The sequence below is a fragment of the Hyaena hyaena genome, unplaced genomic scaffold, assembly GCF_003009895.1.
Source record: "Hyaena hyaena isolate Hyena2069 unplaced genomic scaffold, ASM300989v1 scaffold_3, whole genome shotgun sequence".
NCBI classification, from domain to species: Eukaryota; Metazoa; Chordata; class Mammalia; order Carnivora; family Hyaenidae; genus Hyaena; species Hyaena hyaena.
In genome coordinates, this window is record NW_024080635.1 from 3,012,855 (window position 1) to 3,037,534 (window position 24,680).

The 24,680-nt window shown below is 42.8% G+C and overlaps 1 protein-coding gene and 1 non-coding gene across 15 annotated transcripts in view; both read left to right on the plus strand.

Moving 5' to 3' along the window:
* PUM1 (pumilio RNA binding family member 1) overlaps window positions 1-24,680 on the plus strand; it is a 129,672-nt gene that overhangs the window by 85,016 nt on the left and 19,976 nt on the right. For 10 of the 14 annotated variants that reach the window (XM_039230303.1, XM_039230327.1, XM_039230313.1 and 7 more), the window contains 6 exons: window positions 1,905-2,056; window positions 6,815-6,953; window positions 8,243-8,386; window positions 9,336-9,632; window positions 10,716-10,952; window positions 22,732-22,999. In XM_039230303.1, the coding sequence (XP_039086234.1) occupies window positions 1,905-2,056; window positions 6,815-6,953; window positions 8,243-8,386; window positions 9,336-9,632; window positions 10,716-10,952; window positions 22,732-22,999 (1,237 nt within the window). The remainder of the gene's footprint in view (window positions 1-1,904; window positions 2,057-6,814; window positions 6,954-8,242; window positions 8,387-9,335; window positions 9,633-10,715; window positions 10,953-22,731; window positions 23,000-24,680) is intronic. The other 4 variants (XM_039230368.1, XM_039230377.1, XM_039230347.1 and 1 more) reach the window with 3 other exon arrangements.
* Window positions 7,069-7,146, plus strand: LOC120233228. Its single transcript, XR_005528762.1, has one exon. It is a non-coding gene; the product is annotated as a small nucleolar RNA SNORD103/SNORD85 (small nucleolar RNA).

A 24,680-nucleotide genomic window follows, 5' to 3' on the forward strand; every position in this document is an offset into this window, starting at 1 on the left:
GCAGTCTACACAGTTGAAGGTGGCTTTGTTGACTTTTGGTGGAGACTCATTGCAGAGTGCGGTCCAGCCTTTCACTTTGGATGTGGCAGCACCCTCTTCCTCACGATAGCCATTTGTAGGTGAGGAAGCTAAGGCATAGGTGAGATCTCCACTGTTGATTTCTCTGTCGTTCTTTTCTGTGAATGGCCAAGACCACCCCACTTTGTAAACACTAGTCAGATGAGTTTGGGGGCACCCCATTCTCTAACTTGGAGGTATGGTGTTTTAGACTATTCAGGTTCTGAGGAGTTAAACATTTTTTACTCTCTTGCTTATGATAAAAAAATCGCTCCTACTGTAACCTAGCTTTTCTAAGCAGCAGCATCTTCATTTTGCGCCCAGATGAAGTATTTCACAGCAGGCTGCCCTATAAACAGAGCTGCTTTTTGGCTAAGCCCACAGGTACAGAAAGCACCAAATTAGAAATGTCAGAGCAATGTCGGGCAGGGGTGTAATTTGACTTATTTGTATTTTGGAAGCTTAAAAGTGGGAAACAAAACACATGTTCCAATTTATTTTGACTTAATGAAATATATGTTTCTACAGGATTAGCTACTGTGTCAGGATAGATACATTTGAAATAGCTCCTTGGAACTGTGTCTAAAGGCACTGTTATTATTCAGTCAGGTTACAAATATTTTAAGTTCTGTGCTTTTAGAAACTCCTCACCGGAGATGTGGTTCAGCAGATGCGAGAGGCTGGCCCTGAGCCCTTGTCTTGTCGGCACAGTGTGGCTTCGGTGTTTCTTGCTACCGTCTTCAGAGAGTTCTGTGACTTAGACTCCTGCCACACCCAGGCTGCTCTCTGCGTAGCTCTGTTACCTCCGGGCTGCCTCCGCGAAGATGGTGACCAGATAACTTAGGTTGAAGCAGAAGGCTTAGTTTTATTTAGGATACTCAGCAGGTCTGTAAGAATTCAGGGTTTTGTTTCTGTTTCTTTTCAACAGTGACTTGAATTCAGAATTTCAAATTATCAGTGTCTGAATATAGTTGTGTTGAATGGCTTCCAAAACAGGAACAAGGAGAACCAAGCCTCTTAGAAACTGGGAGGTTCGGTGCCATGTCTGGGTCATGTTGTCAAAGCCTGATGGGTTTTCCTGCTTCGGGAGTTCATGAAGCACCATGGCCCCTGTCCCTGTCGGTCACCTTGGGTGCCATCCTTACCCTTGAGAGCAGGGGACACTTAATCTCTTGTTCTCTTCCTTCACTTGATGCACGCAGACTCTCCATTTATTTCCCTTCAAATAACAAACTTTGTCTCTGTCTCCCCCATGTCCTTGCTTTCTCAGGGAAGCACAGGCCTTTTGCCTTCTTCCCGAGCCAAGGGCAGTTCCCTCGTCCTTAAACCTTTCCTTTCCGACTTTGATCAGTTACTCTCCCTTTTTTAATGTTCTGTCCTTCACTAGCTTCTTCCTCTTGGTCTGGAGTATATTACTTCAGAAGGCTCTTATAAAAATATAAAAATATTTTCTGTTTTTTAAAAAGCAATCCACGATCAGCTAGAATGAATCTGTATATTCTTTTTTTAATTAAAAAAAATTTTTTTAACGTTTATTTTTTGAGAGACAGAGGGAGACAGAGCAGGAACAGGGGAGGGGCAGCAAGAGAAGGAAACACAGAATCTGAAGCAGGGTCCAGGCTCTGAGCTGTCAGCACAGAACCCATTGTGGGACCAAACTCAGGAACCACAAGATCATGACGTGAGCTGAAGTTGGACTCTTAACCGACTGAGCCAGCCAGGCACCCCTGAACCCATATATCCTTAATATTTTACATTAGAGTCTGTTGAGTCTGAAGTAATCTTTGGAAACTCTGAGTGGATTCTAACCGGTCTAAACTTCCTTACCTTTCTCTCGGTATTTTTAGGCCCGGCTGTGGTCCCTCACCAGTATTATGGAGTCACTCCCTGGGGAGTCTACCCTGCCAGTCTTTTCCAGCAGCAAGCAGCTGCAGCCGCGGCAGCAACCAATTCTGCCAACCAGCAGACCACCCCGCAGGCTCAGCAAGGGCAGCAGCAGGTAGGTGTGAACAGAATCTACCCATCTAACCATGACTTTGAGTCCTCGGCTGTTGTTAATGGGTAATGTTGCTTCTCATAGAGAAATGCTGTGACTGGGCGAGTTCTCCCTTGGTATGTTTCCTGGGCTCAGGCTCAGACTCAGCAGGGCTTACCCCGTGTAAACCTGTGTAACTAGGTACGATCGTGAGATTGTGCATGAGAAGACTGTAGAGGATCGTGCGGTTGAGGGTACACGGTCAGCAAGTGGCAAAGTGAGTACTTCTGCCGCTGGCAAGAGCTGCCTTCTGCCACAGCATATCGCCTTCTAAACCCTGTTCGCAGAGCCGCTTTTGCCTGCCCGCAGACAGCTCGCCACCAAAGGGAGGTCCCCGTTCTCCGGACTGCTAATATTGAGAACACCAGCTGAACTGGATACAGATCTTTAAACCTATTATGTCTATTAACTCAGTCATAGGAGCTTTTTAATGAGTTGGGAAAGAATAATTACCAGTGAAACTAAGTATGCCTTTTTATTTTGAATAGGTCATTTTCTCCTGCTTACTAGAAAACACCTATTTATTTATTTATTTATTTATTTATTTATTTATTAACAAATAGTTTATTGTCAAGTTGGGTTCCATATTGAAAACACCTATTATTGCTAAAAATTGTGATAAATGAGAAAACACAAAGAATAAATCCTCATGTGAGGAAAAAATAATATTAATGCTTGGTATTTGTCATTTTAGCTTTATTATGTAACTTCTGACAAAGTCAGGGTTCTGCTGTCTACAGTTTTGAGCTTTTACCATTTTTACAATTTTCCATGTTATTTAATGTTTTCTAGAAATATTTACTAGCTATATTTATGTGTATCAGAGGATGCCAGTCTTTATTTCACCAGTTTATTATTACTTGATATTTAGCTTAACAATATTTTGATGTTATAAAAAAGATGGACTGATACCCTTTGTATAAGTGTATGATTATTTCTGTGGAATAACTTCCTGAAAATAGAATTGTTTTCCGTGCAAATACAATGAACAGTTGGGCTTTGGTACACATTGTCAAAGCTGCCTTTTGAGGCAACACATCATGCTCACAGACACGCACATGATGTGAAGCCAACAAGAGTTGGTTAGGTTTTTACTAGTCTCACTAAGAGAGTATATATTTAACATTTTAGATTCCATAAAATTATAGAAAAACTCAGGTCTTGAAATTCTAGCCAGTTCATCAGTAAGATGTTACAGTAAGATCAGCCGTTTTATAGTAAGATAAATTTTTGGAAGCTAACGCACGATTTTCTTTGCAGTAGGTACATTTCTTGTGCTGGATTTATAAGGGAACTCAGCAGATACTTCGTCGCCATAATGGGTGATCCCTGTTACTAAGCTGAAGGGCTTAGTCTTGGTGGAGAGTCAGTATTTATCTGTATGATGAACTTTATGTTTAAATGGCTGCCACATAATTGTGGATTTGGAAGACAGAGCTAATTGCTATGTTTTCAAATTAGTTCTAACAGAGTGCACAAGAAAAATAGTAGGAAGTACTTCTTACTGAAAGCTTTTTGCTTAAAGCTGAGTGCTTAGAAAAAAATAAAGCTGAGTGTTCCACATATAATTTCTTTTGCTTATTCTAATTCTGATAGATTATATGACTTCCCTGAATAAGTTTGAGGAAATGAAATTTGTGTGGCCAGGGTCACACAAATACTAAGTTGTTAAGATTTGAACAAAAATGTATATAATGTTACAACTTGTGTTATGTTCTGACCATGTTGTGATGTTCAGAGTTCTGGAAAACCTGAGGTCTGGCCTTTGTTTTCCCCTGGCCTGGTTGCACCTAACGGTCAAGGAGCACAGCCACTCTGTATTCAGAGAGGCTGTCTCCTTAGCGGTCAGATGGGCATGGCAGTCATTTGCATTTCAGGGATTTCTGTCACCCACAGTTACAGACCCTGTGGAGAAAAGGTTATTGACATTGCTTTTTAATAAGCAGCCACAGCTTAGTTCCAAAGTTATTTTTGTCCGTTTCTGTTTCAGTTGTTCCAGGAAAATACGATTTTCTTGGTGAAGTCCTTTGTCATAGTCCTTGAAACGAGAGGCCCTTTTTAAACTTTGCTTTTGACCTTTCTGGCCTTTACATTTTAATCAGAAAGCCTTTGTTGTGTTCTAGGCATGGTAACTGTTCCACACCTAATTGCTGGAACTTTCTGCAGTCAGTGATATTTTAGCTACTCCATCATACTCCTGATTCCTTTTTCATCCTTTTTGAAGGTTCCTTTGACACCTGATAAAAGTTTTGTTCTTTTCTATCCAAGTGTTTGCTAAAGAGAAACTCCTTGGGTGTTGGGTTGAAGCCAAGCACACGTTGGCAGACCTGGTGATTTGATATTAGACACTGCATTTTGAGAGAGAAGCGTTGAGATTAAAAAAATATTTTTTTAATGTTTATTTATTTTGAGGGAGAGACAGAGCATGAGCAGGGGAGGGGCGGAGAGAGGGGGAGACACAGGATCTGAAGCAGGCTCCAGGCTCTGAGCTGTCAGCACACAGCCCAACGCGGGACTTAAACTCATGAACCGGGAGATCATGACCTGAGCCAAAGTCGGATGCTTATGCAACTGAGCTACCCAGGCGCCCTGAGAGAGAAGTGTTTAGAACGGTTTGTGAACTTTCTAGAATGGGGGAGACTGTAGATGGTAATTCTTACTGAGCATGGTGAACTATCGAAGGATGAATGTTAATTAAAATATCCTCATTGAGCATGTCCTTGAGTATCAAGTATTGATAGATCTCAAATGCTCTATTTAAATCGATACCTTTGAAAAGAAATTTGAATTTAATAGCTTTTACGTCATAGAGAGAGTAAGCTAACACCCAGAATGATGCTTTACAAAGTAATTTTTGTGATCTTATTAGATGTTAAAGTGTTACTTGTAAATTTTACACACTTTTTCCCCATAAAATCCAAACTTGATAACTACTGATGAAATGAAAATATATGCATATCGACAGCAGACTTAATACCTTTGATTAATCGTCAGGGTCCCACACAGATTTCTAGAGAGTGGACATACAGGAAACAACGTTGATCTCCTCATTAAAACCGGGGTCAGTAGTCTGGACTATCTCTTTCTTCAGGCACATTGTCCATTCCCCCGTCCCCTAATCTTCCATACAACTCCTAACCAAACAAAAGCCTAGTTCACAATGCCCAGTGGTAATGATGGTTTCGTTGATGTTGTACTAGTTCTTTTTTTTTTAATAGTTTATTGTCAAGTTGGTTTCCATATAACACCCGGTGCTCATTCCCATAAGTGCCCTCCTCCATGCCCATCACCCCCCGATGTTGCATTAGTTCTTGAACTATTAGTATTTGCCATATATGTGTACATGCTGTTTACCTTTCGAAGAGAGAGCGCTTCTGGATCTCAGTGCAGACATTTCCTTGGGCAGCCTCATTTGACTCTTCTGTCTATGTGGATCGAAGTACTCTTTCTCTTGTAAATAAAGCCTGTTAGATTCCTTAGGTCACAAACAAAGAAATATTTTGATAGTAGCTATTGGTTATTGATTATCTCCTGGGTACCAGGTATTATGCCTTTTGCCGAAATCCATTCTGATCCTCCCAACATATTTGCAGGATCAGCTGTTACTCTCACTAATCTTACAGAGAAGGAAGTAAAGAGACTGGGAGTTAATTGTTTACGCATCTCTTCTTGCCAGTGTGAATGGTGTTGTTTGTCTAGGCTCATTTAATAAATTGTTAGTGGTGTTTCTCTTTTACCCGATGGTACCAAGAATAATCTGTACCCAGGTTCCTGACCATATGTCTGACTTTTATAAATAGCAGAGTGATAGTGAAAGTCATCTGAGAAGAACTTTGCCTTTGGAGAACATTGCAAAATGCATTTTATAATTTTAGCCTTGGTCTGGGTTTTGCATTTTTACTTACTGGAGTATATAGATCACATGGAGTAGATTCTTAAGAACATTCAGAAAAAGAATGATTACCAGCATTTTGATACCCACGTTTCATTAATAAAAAGTAGACCTTCATCACAGTGGCAGAACTGGTATTCTGTTCTGAAATGGCAGTGTTCTTGACACATCTCCATTTAGATTGCTGTCTGTTGTGAAATGTATGAGAGGAGAAGTAGAAACAGCTCAGAGGCCTCTGAAATCAAGTCTGGTGAGCTCATTTGGGGCTATTTCGGCCTTGTTGAATACCAATAGTGTTATAGGGTAGAGAAGATAGTCTCATATTCCATAAAAAAAAAAATACAGACTTGTGTGTGTGTGTGTGTGTGTGTGTGTGTGTGTTTTCCCTTTAAACACAGCTATTTTAATCTAATTACATGGGTACAATACCCCTGTTTATTCTGTCTACACTCTCCTTCCTACTCCAGCCTCCTCTGCTTCCACCCACTTTGGGTCAGAGCACTGACCCTGTGTTGTAGACTTAGTTGTCTGTCTTGTCCATTGCTTTGTCTCTTGCCAGATGGGAGGCATTAAGTATTTGATTAACGAATCCTCACTTTATATGCTTTTGGCTGCTTATAAAGGCAGTAATGTTTAAGAATGGTAGAATAAGATTTCACTAAATGAAATGTTGTTAATTGAATTTTATCTGACCAGCCATGCCATATAAAACAGTATAGGAAGAATGGTTTACAACAACCAGTTTTGAAAAGTGGACCCAACTTAAGCACATGGTGGGTCTTAGGTATTTACAATGAGAAGAAAATAGTTGATTTATTTCTGTCTCCCAGGTTCTCCGTGGAGGAGCCAGCCAGCGTCCTTTGACCCCAAATCAGAACCAGCAGGGACAGCAAACAGATCCACTAGTGGCAGCTGCAGCAGTGAATTCTGCCCTTGCTTTTGGACAAGGCCTGGCTGCAGGCATGCCAGGTGAGGCTGCACTGTTGGTCCTAATGCTTCGAGGGAAAACCAGGCTGCTTGTCGGGGGAGATTGAGCGAAGAACAGGCGGCCCTTTCAGCTCGCATAGACTTGTCATGATTGGGAACTGGCAGGGATGACACACACTTGCCCTCACTGAGACCATAGTTCGTTGATGAGAGCACCTGATTGTTCTGAGCCAGTCTCAGTCTTGCGTGTGTCTCCACACAGTGCTTGGGAAAGGCCGTTCTCCTTCGGTGGGGACCCCTTCTCCCTTAGGCTTAGGGATGCTGGAAGGAGTGGGCAGGCTACTTTGGCGTCACTCCAGGGTCCCAGTCTTCATGCTGATGTCTTTGAACAGCATCATGGAAGAAGTTCCTGGTGTTCCTTGAGGGGCCAAACTTTACGTTTCTGGGATTTCTCCTGAGCCAACAGCCAAGGGGCTTCGTAGCTCCCTCCCTGGGATTGATCTTTACCCCGAGTGAACGTTATTCTTGGCTCACTGTCACCTGGTCCTATTCTTTGCCTTGGTTGGAAGTAATCTGTGCTGCTTCCTTTGAAACAGGTCCTTGTGAGACCTCAGCATAAACTTATGGATTCTTACCGATCCTGGAGCACAGCCACATTAATTGATCTACTTAGGAATTTCACCGAGTAACTTTAACCTGCATCGTTTCTTGTATGAGTTACTCAGCATTTCAGATATCACTAGGAAGTCCCCTGTAATTTCCCCTGTGCCTCAGTAGGACTTGGAGATTCCATGACGTGCTGAAAGATCCTATCATCTGAAGCGTGTCTAGATTTTACCTGGTAACTTGCAGGATATTTGTGCTTAGACTGTTAAGAGGTATTAAAATACTATGATTGTTGTAATCATTTGTACCCTCTGTTATTTTCATAGTCAGGGAAACTGTAAAATATTGTCAGTGTATGAGTTCTGGTGATAACCTTGGTTAGCACTTTGAAGAGCACAGGTGTTCCCTGGCCTGCTGAATTCCCTTTCTGACACTTAGCAGATGATGAATAATAATGTACCCTCCTGTGCCAGACGCCATGCGAGATCTTGCACATTCCTCCTCTGATCATCTCAAGAATTTTATGAGGCAGGTATTATTATCATCCTTGCTGGGGAAACGGCTGCTCGGAGATTCAGGGTCCTACCACTGTCCAGGGAGTAAAGCCAGGATAGAAACCTGCATCCATCTGTCCCCATGGCCAAATCTGTGACTGTTGACAGTGTGCTGGCGCCTGGGGACATGGGCAGTTTCCCGAATACTTACATGTGGCTCGGCATTCCCAGGTTACCCGGTCTTGGCTCCTGCTGCTTACTATGACCAAACCGGCGCCCTCGTGGTGAATGCGGGGGCGAGGAACGGTCTCGGGGCTCCCGTGCGGCTGGTGGCTCCCGCCCCAGTCATCATCAGTTCCTCAGCCGCTCAAGCAGGTGAGCTTCCCTCTCCGTGGACTCCTGTCAGAGAGCCGAACTGGGCAACGGATGGTGTGCTTCTGGCATGGTGACATGTACTTTATGTGACAGTTCTCAGTATAGCCGTTCTGCTCTGTAGTATTTCAAAGAGAAAAGCAGAAGCAGCAAGTGACCTCGATAGATTCTGTTGACAGCCATGTACCAGCTGGTGAGCAGCAAGGGCCTGCTCCACCGAGAACATAGGAAGTTGGATCACTCACACAGAATGGCATCGTTGGCAGAAGCCCAAGGCTAATTTCACAGAAATTCATGTCATTATTTTCATTACTCTAAGATACTGTGGGTTTTTTTGGTTTGTTTTTTGTTTTTCTTATGGTTTTGTTTTTCGGGGTGGGGGTGGGACGGAGGGCGTAGCAAGAGGTGGCAGAGCAGTAGGTTTTGATGGGGGAGGGTAAATGATAATTGGGGTTTTATTTTAAGCTGTGTGTGTGTGTGTGTGTGTGTGTGTGTGTGTGTCTATAGCAGGAACAAACATTTAGGAACGATAGAGGGAACCTCTAGGAGAGAGCAGCATGTTCAGGAATTTGAGGGACTTGAGTATATTGATGACAGGCGCTCTGGAAAAGTCCTCAACAATGATATTTGTGGAACTTGAGATTTTAGGAAGCAGTTGTATTTAAAACAGCTATGTTTGACATCTGTACCTGTTTTAAACTGCAGATTCTTGAAAACTGCCACCATAGTGAATTTGGCTTCCGTGTTATATTCACTTCAAATTGGAAGCAGAAATAGAAAATAGAAGCTGCAGATGAAGGGATCAAAGGCAGATTTGTGTAGCTCTTTACAAGGCTCATGTCCACTTTGAAGAGACGGGACTGCATTACAGGGTTTTCAGAAGGATGACGCCGTGGCTGGGGAAGGCAGCCAGTCCCTTTCACAGCCCAATGGTTTGCTTTCTTCTTCGTAGCTGTTGCAGCGGCCGCAGCTTCAGCAAATGGAGCAGCCGGTGGTCTTGCTGGAACAACAAATGGACCATTTCGCCCTTTAGGAACCCAGCAGCCCCAGCCCCAGCCCCAGCAGCAGCCCAGTAACAGCCTGGCGTCCAGCTCTTTCTACGGCAACAACTCTCTGAGCAGCAGTTCACAGAGCAGCTCCCTCTTCTCCCAGGGCTCAGCCCAGCCTGCCAACACGTCCTTGGGATTTGGAAGTAGCAGTTCTCTCGGCGCCACCCTGGGATCAGCCCTCGGAGGGTTTGGAACAGCAGGTAGAAATCAGACTTTATGTGCTGTTAAAACCGAATTTTAATTATTTTTACAATCTTTGTGGAACACTGACAATGCATGGAACCCTGGACAGATACCCCAGGCAGGTCTGGACCGACCCCCGGGGGAATCCGGCCGTCCCACGTAGCTGAGGTGATGGACTGTTAAAATCAAGTTTTAGAGTCGGGGCTGATTTCAGGTTTATGCTCATGTCGCTTCTAATTTATACTCTCAGGGTTGATTTGTTTCAGGGATCGGAAAACCAGGGGAGATTTTTGCAGGCACTGGGAAGAACGTGGAAGAAAGTGTAGAAATGTGGATATTAAACACTGAGGGAGGAGGACTTACCAAAGACCACAGGGGAGTGTACCCCACAGTCTGCGGGCCTATAAGAGTCAGGAGTTTTCTCCAGTCTATTGAGGAGAATTAAGGTGGATATTATGGCAAAGTGGGAAGAAGGAAATTAGACCAAGATATTTTTTAATGTTTTGATGGGAGGAAAAAGCAGGAGAGTAGTAAGGGAAACAATGGGATAATTGCAGTGTTTGTAAAACAACGTGATCTTAGCACAGAAGGGCATGTTTGGGAGCGAGAATCTTAAATTGGAATTGGGGGCTAGCAGTGACTCTTGATTGAACCCATTGAGAAAACAGGCTTTCATATGTAAGTCTTGTGTAGTGGGGCAGCACCCCATTTATGGATCTTTTTTCCTGTACTCCATTTTTCTACTAGAACCTTTGGGTCGATGAAAGGCATTCTTTCTAGCCCATTTTCTTTCACCTTTTCCATAGCTTATGTGGCCGTCAGAGCTTTTTAACCCATCCCCACCCCATAATATGTGACACCAAAGGAAGGTAAATTTAGCTTTCGTGTGATGGTTTGAACAAAAGTTCCATGTTAAACCGAGCCATGTCCTCTTTTTTACTTCACCTGCCCCTCGAGCTGCCACATGAGCAGTTAGGCTGTCTCTGCTGACAAATCTGCGGTGGTAAGGAGTCTGGATCAGAGTGTTAGGGACAGGTCACTGGGCTTGTTCTTCAAAGAACAGGCCTTTTCTTATCTGCATTGTTTTAATTCCATTTTAGTTGCAAACTCCAACACTGGCAGTGGCTCCCGCCGTGACTCCCTGACTGGCAGCAGTGACCTTTATAAGAGGACATCGAGCAGCTTGACCCCCATTGGACACAGTTTTTATAACGGCCTTAGCTTTTCCTCCTCTCCTGGACCCGTGGGCATGCCTCTCCCTAGTCAGGGACCAGGACATTCACAGACACCACCTCCTTCCCTCTCTTCACATGGATCCTCTTCAAGCTTAAACCTGGGTAAGAACCATTACTCTAACACCACCTTGAACTCTAGAAATCTCTTGCCACTGATGACATTACAAGTACTTTGCGTAAGCAAAGGACAGTCCCTTTGTCCCAGGAGTGTCCTGGGTGTTCCGGGCCTTCCTTAAGTGCCTCATGTTATTTAGGCTGTACCTAGATAGCACAGCAGCTCGGGGGTTATTTGAGTTTGGGTGCATCCCCTGTACATGCACTTCAGCTTCCGTCTGAACATCTTCTTGGGCTACACATGGGAGTCTTTCACTGTGAACCCAGTACAGGTCCATTTCAGCAAAGCTGGGAAACACAGAGACACAGACAGAGAATGTGCTCACCTTGTGTCACCACTGAAAGATCACAATTAATATTTTGCCTTATTTTTCAGACTCCCTCCCTCCCCCCACGTTTATGCTTAATATCTTTTCCACAAAAAACATTCTATTAAAAAAATTTGCCCGGTTCTTAAATTTTTTTGTATAAACTACCTAGAATGCGAATGAGTAGAGATGTGTCTTTCTCAACTATATGTTTAGGTTGTTACTTTGTATGGGGATTTAAGAAATGTTACCATCTAGATCCTAAAATGAGGAAGGAAAAGAGGATTGTAAACAGCAGGCTGTAAGAATGAAAAGAAGCTTATCTTAACACTTTGGGTGACAAAATCCTAAATCTGTGAAGAGGTGGAAGATGGGATGTACTTCTTTCCCTCGGTCATTCATTGAGTGTGGATTCTGAAGTACTGATTTATTCCATAGGTGGGGGAAGTTGAGGCATCGGAGTAGAGTGACCGTATGTATAATTTATCGTGCAGCCCAGGACACATTTGAGGGCGGATGGGAGTGCTGTTAGTAATTACTCTGATTATCGATAGACCCAAACCGGCAGTGTCGTGGGGAAAATCATCATGTTCGGCCACTTGCCCCAGAAGACTCTGTTTTTTTCTTTCTTTCTTTTTTTTATTTTTTAAAGTCCTCTATTATTGTTTTTTAAAAGATTTTTTAAGAGCAGTTTTAGATTCATAGCAAAATTGAGGGAAAGGACAGGGATTACCCCCACACCCTCTGCCTTGTGCGTGTGAGCGCTCCTCCATTATCAGCATCCCCCTGACCGACAGACATGTCATTATCATCCAGAGCTTGTAGTTTACATGGACTGTTCTCAGTTTTGACCAGCAAGATCAAAAGTGGCTATGCAGGCTCCAGAATGAGGACTGACTGAAAACGAGTAGTGTGCTTTTCATTTGGAAAGACAAAGACTGCAAAGTGATCTATAAAAATCAAAGAAGTCTTGAGGAGGGTAGGCTAATAGAGTCCCATTGTTAGGACTGAGAGTGCGGTCTCTGAGTCTTTGAGGTGGGTTTTAAGGCAAAGCTGTATATGCACGTGCGCATATGTGGGAGTGTGTGCAGCCTGCAGTGTCACGCGGCCAGACCTGGTCTTGGAGAACCCATGGGCTCAGGTCTATGTGGACATTACTTTAAGGAAGTTGGGGGACACTCCATGTTGGTTTATACATGTTGGACAGATAAGGCGGGGGAAGGGGGTACATCGCACAGCCGTGTCTCCTAGTGACAGACGCTTGCTGTTCAAGACTGAGGGTTAGTGCAGATTATAAGGAATAAAGTCCCAGTTTCGTGTCCAGATGGAAGGAACTCACGCTTAGGACTTATCATTGGCCACGATTAATGGTCTCCGGTGCCGTGATATGACTCTGGCAGATATAGGTGTTTTGCCCATGATACAAAGTGAGGAAACTGCCTTAAGTACCTTGCCTAGGTCTTCTCATTCCCTGAAGAGATTTCGTGCCAAACCTCTTCAGCTCCAGAGCCCGCACTATCAGTGTCCGTCCGTCCTGTCACATGATATGCCCAGGGGATCTTTTAAACCAGTGCTTTTATCAGATCCAGAAAGTCTCTCTTTTTAGTTCCTCGAGTTAAACGTTTGAACTGTGTCAGCTAGTACTGACATCCACAGTAAAGAAACTAAGTCTACAAACATTTTTATTTAAAAAAATTGTTTTCAGTATTTGTTTATTTTTGAGAGAGAGAGAGAGAGAGTGCGGGGGGGAAGGGCAGAGCGAGAGGGGGAAGGGATCCACAGCAGGCTCCTGACAAGCGTCCGAAATTTTTTTTTTTCATTTAAAAATTTTTTGGTCAGGAAACCTGCAGCAAATATTTTAGGCTTGCAGGTCAGGTAATCTCTGTAGTATATATTCAGCTCTGTTGTGAAGTACAAAATTGACCACAGACGAAATGTAAATGAATGTGTAACTATCATGCAGTCAGACTTTATTTACAAAAATAGGTGGCAGGCCAGATTTGTCCCGTGGGCTTTAGCGACAGATCAGCTCTGCCAGCCTCTGAACTAGGTGCTGTGGCTCTTGGTGTTTGAAAATGGAACTGGAAACAGTACTTGGGTGTGTGGTGCCTTTCCTCCTTCCCGGAGGTCAGCAGTTACATCCTTCTTAATTACGTTTCCCCTGTGAGGTAGGAAATAACTGGTGGTACAAGTTGTTTCTCATTTTCACAGCTCTTGTTGCCCGCCTGGCTTTATTCTTAAACACCTCTTCCCTCTTAAAAGCAATTTACCTCATTTAAGCGATGTCGTCGTACGTGTTCACATGGGACTTCCATTGCTGCACGCACTGTGTAAACCGTACGTGTTGTTCCTGAGCAACTTTGTGTCTTGATCAGTCGAGCTTCGTCTCTGCTCAGGCTGCTTCCTTGACAGAAGGGTTGTCCTTTGGCTTTATCTTCACCTAGAGAGGACAGAGGCATGGGGATTGGTTTCTTTCCTTTTCTTTTTTTTTAAGTTTCCCTATTCATTTTGAGAGAGAAAGAGCACCCAAGTGGGGGAAGGGCATTGGGGGAAGGGCAGAAGGGGAGAGAGAATCCCAAGCAGGCTCTGAGAGGTCACTGCAGAGCCTGATGTGGGGATCCGTCCCTGGAACTGCGAGGTCACGACCTGAGCCGTAGTCACACACTCAACCAACTGAGCCTCCCAGGCGCCCCTGGGAGTTGGTTTCTAACAGTGTCCATGCAGAGGTCCTAAAGACATTTTGGTGCAAGAAACTTGACATTTCTTTACCAGATACATGTCGGGCCACACCTAACGGGGTTCAAACCCACGAACGTGAGATCATGACCTGAGCCGAAGAGTTAACCGACTGAGCCACCCAGGCGCCCTGATAATTTCTGCTGCTAATACTGCCGCACTGCTGACACCGGCCATTAGTTCTTGGATCACTAAAGTCGTGCTGTGCCCGTATCCATTGTGTTAAACTCTCACGTAACTCTCTTCTACACAGCATGGTCTGGTGACTTTCATAGTGATGCACAACTATCAAGCGTTTGAACGTGCATGCCAGCCAATAGCTATCTCTTGTTTCCCCAGTGTGGGTCTTTTCTCTGTGATATTTTCATAACTCTTCCCCGAAGCCACATGTGTTAGGATACTGCCAAAATGATCAATGAACTGCTTAGTTCAGTTAGGTTTTTTTTCCTCATTATTTATTCAATAATCACTTACTAGTGCCTACGTAAAACTTATTTTTCAAAAATTTTTAATGTCTATTTATTTTTGAAAGACAGAGTGTGGGTGGGGAAGGGCAGAGAAAACAGGAAACACAGAATCCGAAGCAGGCTCCTCGCTCCAAGCTGTCAGCACAGAGCCTGACACGGGGCTTGAACTCACAAACCGTGGGATCATGACCTGAGGTGAAGTCAGACGCTCAACCTTTTGAGCCACCCAGGTGCCCCTCTGTAAGACTCTTAAACACTCTTCCTGTTACCTGTTGTTTAAAGACTAACATTCTTTTATTTTTTTTTTTATAATTTTTTAATGTTTTATTTATTTTTGAGAGAGAGAGAAAGAGGGAGATACAGAATCTGAAGCAGGCTCCAGGCTCTGAGCTAGCTATCAGCACAGAGCCTGACACGGGGCTTGAACCCATGAACTGTGAGATCATGACCTGAGCTGAAGTCGGACACTTAGCCGACTGAGCCACCCAGGCGCCCCGACCAACATTCTTTTAAAGAAACAACTTTATTGAGTTATATTTTACATATCATAAAATTCACCCATTTCAGTTGTACAGGTCATTGATTTTTAGTAACTTTCTGAATTGTGTAAACCATCACCATAAATCGGTCTGAGAACATTTCCATCCTCTCAGTAAGAATTCTCAAGACCAATTCCAGTTAATCTGCATTCACACCTTTAGCACCAGTCAACCACTGGTCTACTTTCTGTTCTTAAATTTACCTTTTCTGAGCATTTCGTATAAATGGAACCATATGATGTGCGATCTCTTTTGTTTGGCCTCTTCCCTTCAATGATGTATCGTCCCTCCCACCCCTTCTCATGTTTTTAGATTTAATCTATTATCTTGTGTATGTCAGTCATTTGTTTCATTTTATTGCTAAATTATCTTCTTTTTTTTGTGGATCTACCACTTTTTATCTAACCATTCACAGCTGAAGGATTTTTGTTGATTACAGGTTTTGGCTTTTAGAAATAATTCTGTGCATCTTTGCATGCATCTTTCTTTGGACACGTGTTTTTATTTCGCTCATAGTAGAATTGCTGAATTTTTTTTCAGTTTTATGTTAAACCTTTGGAGAAACTGCCAAACTGTTTTCCAAGTTGGTGTGCCATTTTACATTCCCATCAGCAGCGCATGAGGGCTCTTGTGTCTCTACATCTTCACCAACATTGTTCTTTTCTCATTTAAAAAGTTATTCTCATTGGCTTGAACCAGTATGCTGCTGTGGTTTTAATTTCTGTTGCCCTCATGACTAATCATGTTGAGCGTCGTTTCATGTGTTTATTAATGATTTGTATGTCTTTGAGGTAATATCTGCTCAAATTTTTAAAATTTGGATTGTCGTCGTCTTATTGACTCGTAGGAATTCTTTTTATATTCCTGGATGGAAGTCCTTCATTAGATACCAGGTGCTTTACATGTATTTTCCTCAGGTTTTTTGCTTGTCTTTTCATTTAAAAAAGTTGTTTTTTTTTAATGTTCATTTATTTTTGAAAGAGAAGAGAGAGGGTGTGAGCAGGGGAGGGTCAGAGAGAGGGAGACACAGAATCTGAAGCAGGCTCCAGGCTCTGAGCTGTCAGCACAGAGCCCGACGTGGGGCTCAAACCCACAAACAGTAAGATCATGACCTGAGCTGAAGTCGGATGCCTAACTGACTGAGCCACCCAGGCGCCCCTTACCTTTTCAGTTTTTAAATAGTGTCTTTGGAAGTGCAGTAGTTTTTAACTTTGATGAGGTCCAATTTTTCGTGCTTTCTGCTACAGGAATCTTTGCCCAACTCAGGGTCTTAAAGATTTTCTCCTGTTTTGTTCTAAAAATTTTATTGTTTTAGCTCTTAAAGTTAAGTCTGTCATCCATTTTGAGTTAATTTTGTGATCTTGCCTGAGGTGGAAGTTCATCTTTTTGCATGCACCCATTTCCCCAGTAAAGTTTCAAAATTTTCAGTGAACTGGTCTTCCGTGTTTTTTGTTAAATTTGTTCCTACAGGTTCTGTTTTTCTTACTCTGTTGTGAATGGAATTATTTCTAGGTTTGGTTTTGGATTCTTTGTTGCTTGTTTATAGAAATAGTTGATTTTTGTATATTAATCTCTTATGTTGTGCATTTGCTGTATTTACTAATTAGTCCTAATAGATTTGGATGGATTCCTTACGATATTTTATATGTAGGATCATGTCACTTGTGAATAAAGAGTTTCCCAATAAACAAACAAACAAAGAAATGATTAAATAAGAGTTTTCCGATCTGGATGCCTTTTATTTCTTTTTCTTTTGTGATTGTCTAGAACCTCCAGTACTGTGTTAAATCTAATAGATGAGAGCACACTTCCTTGACTTGCTCCTGATCTTGAGGATAAAGTGTTAACTCTTCTACTTTTGAGTATGATCACTGTATGTTTTTCATAGATGCCGCTTATCAGGTTAACTTCTGTTCTGAGTTTAAGAGTTCTTCTATGAATGGGTTTTGGATTTTGTTAAATGCTTTTTCTATGTTTGTTGATGATTGTGTAGTTTTTATTTTTTATTCTGTGAATACAGTGTCACATTAATAAGTTTTGGCTGTTAATCCACTCTTGCATTCCAGGGGTAACCTCCACTCGCTCATGTTGGAGTTGGTTAATATTTTTGTTGAGGAGTTTTGCATCTGTATTCATGAGGGATATCTGTCATTTTCCTTTCTTTGTTTGACTTCTTGTTATCATGGTGATATTGATCTTATGACATAGTTTGGGAAGGGTACTGCCCCCTCTGTTTCCTGGAAGAATTGTGGAGTACTGATATTATTTCTTTAAACTTTTGATGAAATTCAACAGTGAAGCCACCCTGACCTGCGTGTTTCCTTGTACTTGTGGGAAGTGGCTCTGTTATCAGCCTGCTAGCTCAGCTTCTCTTGATGTCTTACAAGGTCACAGTTTTTCCATTTCTTCTTGAGTCAGTTTTGGTAATTTGTGACTTTCTAGGAATTTGTTCCATCTAAGTTGTCAAATTTGTTGGCATAGGGTGGAGATGTCTTAAGTAAAATCTGCCTCCCACTTTCAGTCTCTCCCTCCCGTCTCTCATACATAAATGTACATTGTGCATGTACACATACGTTTTTTATGGCCCTGAACAAGTCAGATGTTGAAAATACTTAGTGTGTCTTAAATATGTGTTATATTTCTCAATTTTAAAGTATTGCTTTTGTAATTATTACTATTGTTATTGATAATATTATTATTAACAGCTAGACTTAACAGTCTTCATTTGTGGCTTATATGTGGGTGAGATTAAGCCTTTAGTCTCTTACTGGTACCTAAAGCGTTCATCTCTACCTCCACAAGAAAAAGTAAGGGATGTGGAGATGAGTACCCCAAAGGTCTGATTCTCACCTAAATAGTTTCATGTCCTGCCTACCCGTAGACACCTCCACTCTACGTCCATCTCCACATTTCCTAAACTGCTTCTGCATGCTTGCGGTTTTCTCCATAACCCCCAGATTATGCTACTTTTAAACTCTAAGCATCACGAAGTAGCAGATGTAATGTATTACAGTGTACACGGTTTATAACTCCCAGCCTTTTTGTGTGCCCTGGAAGAGAAGGACTGTGCTTGTTGATTCCCACAGTGTTGCGATATGGTAAAAGTGAGCTCAAAAGTTCATGGTGTGTCCAGAGCAAAAAAATTGTAAGCATTTAGTTTTATGTCATGGTAGAATCCCTTTCTTAAAATTAATTCTTGCTATTCTTTAAATTCAGGGTCATATGTACTTAGCCCTTTAAGAAAAGCAAAGTTCAAACACAAGATGGTTTTCTCTGTCCCTGCCTGAACTGCCAGAGATGTTTCTGATTTATTGTTCAGTAACTCGTACTAATTTCAGATTGTTTACTAGTCATGTGTTTGCCTTTTCATACTTCTCCATTCTAAAAGGAAATGTCGTATTTTGTGATTCTCTGAAAGTGACTTGTCATCTGTAAAATTAACCAAGTGAAAATTCACTTATTTTGAACTCGGTAGTATGCACTGAAGATAATTCATTTTAGGCTTATTTTAATTTAAGGCTAGCTGGCTGTGGTATTCATATTAGGGAGTGGTTTGGTTGGGGAACTTACTACAGACATTTTGGTGAGTGGTGTTGCCTTGCCTGTATTAAACACAGAGGTAGGTGTCGGCGGCGGGGGTTGGGCATTTTTCTTTAAAGGTGAAGATGGCAGGGTTTTACACAGTAGTATTAGATCACAGTAGATTAGATCACAGTATTAGATCTGTGAGTACAAACGGCAAATGAAAGAGAACATTCCAGATAGCAAGAGGGTGGAAAACTAGATGGCTGCTGGCAGAAAACCTTTTCATACACTTGTATAAAACAACTGAAGTACATACTAATTTAATTTAGCACAGTCTATTTTTTCCATCCATTTACTTTTTATCTGTATATGTCTTTGTTTTTAAAGTGGATTTCATGTAGATGACATATAGTTGGGTCATGCCTTTTTGGCCTACTCGCACAATCTTAATTGTTGCATTTAGACCTTTGACATTCAAGGCAATTATTGATACAGTTGGATTAATGTCTCCAATATTTGTTACTGTTTTCTATTTGTTGCCTTTGTTCTTTGTTCCTGTATTGTCTTCCACTCTTTTTGTGTCATTTATAACTGATCCAGCTTCACTTTCAAATAAGGTTGTACTATTTGACATGTACTCTGAGTACCTTCATTTGCCTACGAGCATACAGGGACGTATCACACATACAAGCATAAGCATTCAATGAATGCATTGTTGCTATTACTATTTTGAACAAACTGTTACCTGTTAGATCAACTAAGAATGGAAATGAAAGTTTTTGTTACCTTCACTGATTCCTTTTTTTGTTGCTCTTCCTTTCTTTATATAGATCAGTTCTGACCTATATTATTTTTACTCCTCTCCAAAGAAGTTTTTTTTTTTTTAAACATTTCTTGCGAGGTGGATCTACTGGAAGCCAATTCTCTCAGTGTTTGTTTGCCTGAGAAAGTCTCCTTTGCTCTTGTGAAGGACAGTTTTGCAGGATATGGAGTTCTAGATTTGTGGGGTTTCTTCTCGCAAAACTCTAAATATTTTACTCCACTCTCTTCTTGCCTGCATGCTTTCTGAGGAGAAGTCAGTTGTAATTATCTGTGTTCCTTTGTGGGTAAGATGTTTCCCCCCCATTCTGGTTTCTCTGTGTTTTCCCCCTTTATCCTTGATTTTCTATAATTTGAAGATGCTATGTTCAGAGGTGTAGTTTGGGGGCATTTATTCCGCTTCGTGTTTGCTGAGTTCCTGGATCTGTGGGTTGGTGTCTGACATTAATTTGGAGAAAATCTTGGTTATTGTTGTTCCAGATATTTCTTCTGTCCCTTTTTCTTTTTCTTTTGGCCTTCTCATTGTATGTGTGTTATACCTTTTGTAATTGTCCTTGGATAATTTGATTCTGTTCTTCTGAGTCTTTGTTCTCTTTCCTTTTTGGCTTTTGGGGATCCTGTTGATACATCCTTTAGCCCAGAGATTCTTCCCTCATCTGTGTCCCGTCTACTGAGAAGCCCATCAAAGAATTCTTCATTTTGGTTACAGCGTTTTTTTATCGCTAACATTTCTTTTTGGTTCCTAGGATTTCCATCTCTGCTTGCATTGCCCATCTGTTCTTGGATGCTGTCCACTCGATCTGTTAGAGCCCGTGGCAGATTCCTCCTAGTTGTTTTAAATTCCCATTCTGGATAAAAAAATAAATTCCCAGTGTTATAACTTTAGAATCCCTGCCACGTGTGTCTCTGATGCCTGCTCTTTCTCTTCACATTGTTTGACTGTCGGTGTGTCTTATAATTTTTTCTCGAGAGACTGCTGTCAATAGGCTTTCGGTAACGTGGCGAGGTGTTGGGGGAGGGGGTGTTCTGTGCCTGTGGTTAGGGCCCTGTCTTCTAGTGACCCCGTGCCTCCGGGCCTCCAGCTTCACCGGTGCTTCTCAGTTTTTCTCCCCCTTTCGGTGGAGCAGGATGGTTTGTATAGGCCGGAGTTGTGTATTTCTCTTCCCCAGGCCAGTCAGTGTCTGATGGCCCAGCCGGTTACACTCTGGTTGACCAGTTTCCCCAGAGGGGAGGCTTGGTTAGGAACAGCATGCTTTGGCCTATTTCAAAATTGTTTCTTTTCCCTTTGCCTTAGTTATGCCCAAGAACATTTTTCCGTCCTATTAATTGTGGAACCTGGTTGGCCTCTCAGAGGAAGGTTTGTGGACGTTCCCCTATGGCTGGGTCCCCTTCGAGTTGGGACTCTCGAGGCTGTCCACTCTGCAGTCTGTCAGCTACCCTTCAGGTTTCCTTCTGTTTGTCATCCATATTTGGATGGGTTTGGTTTTTTTTTTTTCAGGAGTTTGGTTCTGTTTCTCTATTGATTTATTACTTTTCCCTAAGTGCCTTTGTTAGTGACAAGGTTCTTAAGATATCTTTAAATTAGTTTCAAGATTTTGTGCGTTTGTGCCATTCCTTCTTCTGAAGCTTATTCCTTGCTGTTCCCACGCTCTGTAGGACTGCTGCTGACTTCCTTGATTTTCACCTCGTTGCCTGTTTCTCCCCAGTCTCAGGACAGGGAAGAAAGAATTATTTCTGAAGTGGAATAAAGAAGAGCCATGTGGCTCCTTACCCATCTCTATTCTTATAAACCTCCTTTCTTTTCTTTCCTTAAAGAATCACCTGGTGCCTACGTGGTGGCTTAAAGCTCCTTGTCCAAAACAGCAGTGAGGATTCAGTGGAGCGTGTGTGTGAGATGCTTCTAGTTGTAGTGCCTGTCACCGGGCAGCTGCTCAGTAAATGCTTCACAGGTTGTTACATCAAGCCGTTTCGGTCCTTACTTTCTGTGGGATCCAGGCCTTTGAGGCTGGGCCCTAGAATTCTGTGCAGAAATCCAAGCTGGGTTTTTTTTTTAGCTGCCATTAAACTCCAGAGCAGACATTCATTGCATCTCATGAAGACTTAATGGATGACAGTTCATGCTGCGTGACGTTTCTCACGGATCCTGAGCTGTTATTCATCTGTGTTCTTTGTGGTTTATGTGGTGTTCCTTACCTACTTTGCCTTTTCTTTTAAAAGGAGTGAGGTAGGGGCGCCTGGGTGGCTTAGTCAGTTAAGCGTCCGACTTTCGCTTAGGTCACGATCTCGCGGTTCGTGGGTTCAGGCCCCGCGTCGGGCTCTGTGCTGACTGCCAGCTCAGAGCCTGGAGCCTGTTTCAGAGTCTTTGACTCCCTCTCTCTCTGACCCTCCCCTGCTCACGCTGTCTCTCTTTCCTAGAAATAAATAAAAAATTAAAAAAAATAAAATAAAAGGAGTGAGGTAAAATGACACACAAAAGGGGCTTTTTTTATACCTCATTTTTTTTAGTAGTGTAATCTAACATTAAAAGAAAATCACCACTAAGAATATTGAAAAATATATACTCATAATAGTTTATTCCTCTGCTTTACATTTTGATAAGCCTTTGGTCTTTATCTCTGGGGATTCACAATTCTTATTCCTGTGTTACCAGTGCAAACCGCAGTATCAGCAGCGTGAAAGTTGTCGCTGGTGCAGTCATTTCAGGCTGTGCCCTGCTAGAAAGTGGAAGAGCTGCCCGTTCCGGATGCAGAACTTGAAAACCTTCCATTGCGAAGCATATGTCCTTTTTTCCTACTCCTTATGTCTCCTTCACGGCCTGAGGTGTCTTCGTGATTTTCTGATTTCTGTTGAGTGGCAAAACCATTCCTTGAAAGCTTTTTGGGAGGCTCTTTATATAAAACAGACCAATCTGGGTACTCTGGTTTGTTTTCTTTTTCCTTTTCCTTTTTAAAGGAAGGGTTTCCGACAGGAGTGGGATTATTCTGCCAATGGCAGGGACGTCCCCAGGGCTCAGAGCAGGGAGCTGCCGAGGTATCTGTGCATCGTGTTTCCGGACTTATGGTGCTGAGGTGCCAGCTCAGGGCAGGCACTCCCCGTAGTTGACTCGCTGGGGCCGCACTGTCCGCCGCTGGCAGGGTCCCGTCAGCGGGCAGACGCGCTCGCCTCTCAGTCTTTGTACAGAAATGTCTTTCCACCATCGTGAGTTGGCCTTATAGAAACTGTGGCATTAATAGAACTGAATCTTACCACGAAAGCAACAGAATTGAAGCAAAATCAGAAACGATGCAGGCTCTCACGTGTGGGATGCTTTTTCCTCTCTTAAACAAAATTCCGTAAGAGTGAGTCTTGAGTTCTCCTGTTCTGTGACCAACAGGAGGCCTCACAAATGGCAGTGGAAGATACATCTCTGCTGCCCCCGGCGCTGAAGCCAAGTACCGCAGCGCCAGCAGCGCCTCCAGTCTCTTCAGCCCCAGCAGCACCCTGTTTTCTTCCTCCCGGTTGCGATACGGAATGTCTGATGTCATGCCCTCTGGCAGGAGCAGGCTTCTGGAAGATTTTCGAAATAACCGGTACCCCAATTTACAACTGCGTGAGATTGCTGGGCATATAATGGAGTTTTCCCAAGACCAGCATGGGTCCAGGTGAGGACTTGGCTTTTGGCACTTAAGGTAACTGAAATCTTCATGCCTTCAATTCCATGCCTCGGGCGAGGTAGACGCTAGTAGGTTGCCAGGAAGCCATGGAAACAGAGTTTGCCTCTTCGTACGCTTCCCGTTATGTGTTTCAGGGGAATGTAGATGTGAGAATCCCTAGATATACATACGGGTGATGGAAAAGAGCCATTTAGTGATCTGGATCACATGCTGAAAACAAACCTTTTTACCTTCTCGTGGTATTCCTGGTGCCTGGGGGCCTCATGGCACGTCTGTAATTTAAGAACAGAGACACTAACACAAAGATATATGCACACTTTTGCTACCTTTGTTTTTAAAGTTTATATATTTGAGAGAGAGTGCGCGGGGGAGGGCAGAGCGAGAGGGAGAGAAAGAATCCTAAGCAGGCTCTGAGCTATGAGGGCGGAGCCCGATGCAGGGCTTGATCTCTGCAACCGTGAGATCATGACCTCAGCTGAAATCAAGAGTCGGACGCTTGGTGTCCCCACGCTTTTGCTATTTTACTCACTATTAAGAGTCGTGCTCTTAAAGAGACGTTATTCACATGTAAGTTTGGATTTCTGCTGCTCAGGAGTAAGATAGCACCACCAGTTTTCTTTGTTGTTGCGCTCTGTAAATGGGAGAGAGTCTGCATAGAGGTGAGAGGCCGCCGTGTGAAACAGAGTTTACTTCTCCCTGTTTGGCTGTTCCAGTGGGCTCCAAAGAAAGGGACCCCCCTGGTTGTGGGGACAAAGCCTAATGATGGTGACATCATCTGTCCTTCCTTCCCGTTTGTCCCCCTTTCTCTTTCGTGCGCTCTGTGCCCACTGAAACAGCTTCTGAAGAATCCACCTCCTCTTTGAGTTCTGCCATCTACCACTGGGCATTTTCTTGTATTTGGACCCTATAGACCAGATTGAGAGGCCACACGGTTTTTCTTATAGTCACCTGAACCTGAAAAATGAAAACTGGGTAGTTACTACTGCAGAAGACACTTGGAGGCATAAATAACAACCCTTCCACGTCATGACTGAGTACTGCTTCATATTAGCATGAGTTTAGGGAAGGCAGTAAGGGCTGTAAGCTCGGAGTTTATTGATGGGGGACTGGTTTCTAAAGGAAAGAGTCAGGTAGAGTTCTGCCTGTGTTCTGTCCACCTGCCACCCTTCTCTTTTCCTGGCCCCTCCTGTCTCCCCCTCAGCCCACACATAAATACAGTTTCGTATGTATGTAATGAAATGGACTAAAATTTAAATACACTTTAAAATCTCAGTTAAGTGAGGAGCACTTCACACTATAAAATTTTTCCCCTTCCAGAGATTTCAATTAGGTGAGTTTAAGTAATACATTTACTTTTTAAAAAAATATTTTAAAAATTAAGTTTATTTTTTTTTGAGAGAGAGAGAGTGAGGGGCAGAGGGAGGGAGAGAGAGCGAATCCCAAGCAGGCTCCCCACTGTCAGCACGGAGCCCGATGTGGGGCTTGAACCCACGAATCTTGAGATCATGACCTGAGCCGAAATCACGAGTTGGGCACTTAACCAACTGAGCCACCCAGGCGCCCTTCAAAGTAATTTGTTTAAATAACACCTGTGTGTGCGCCCATGTATATACGCGCGTGCGCGCGCACACACACACGAGTTCAGAAGCCACACATTATATAAATTGTG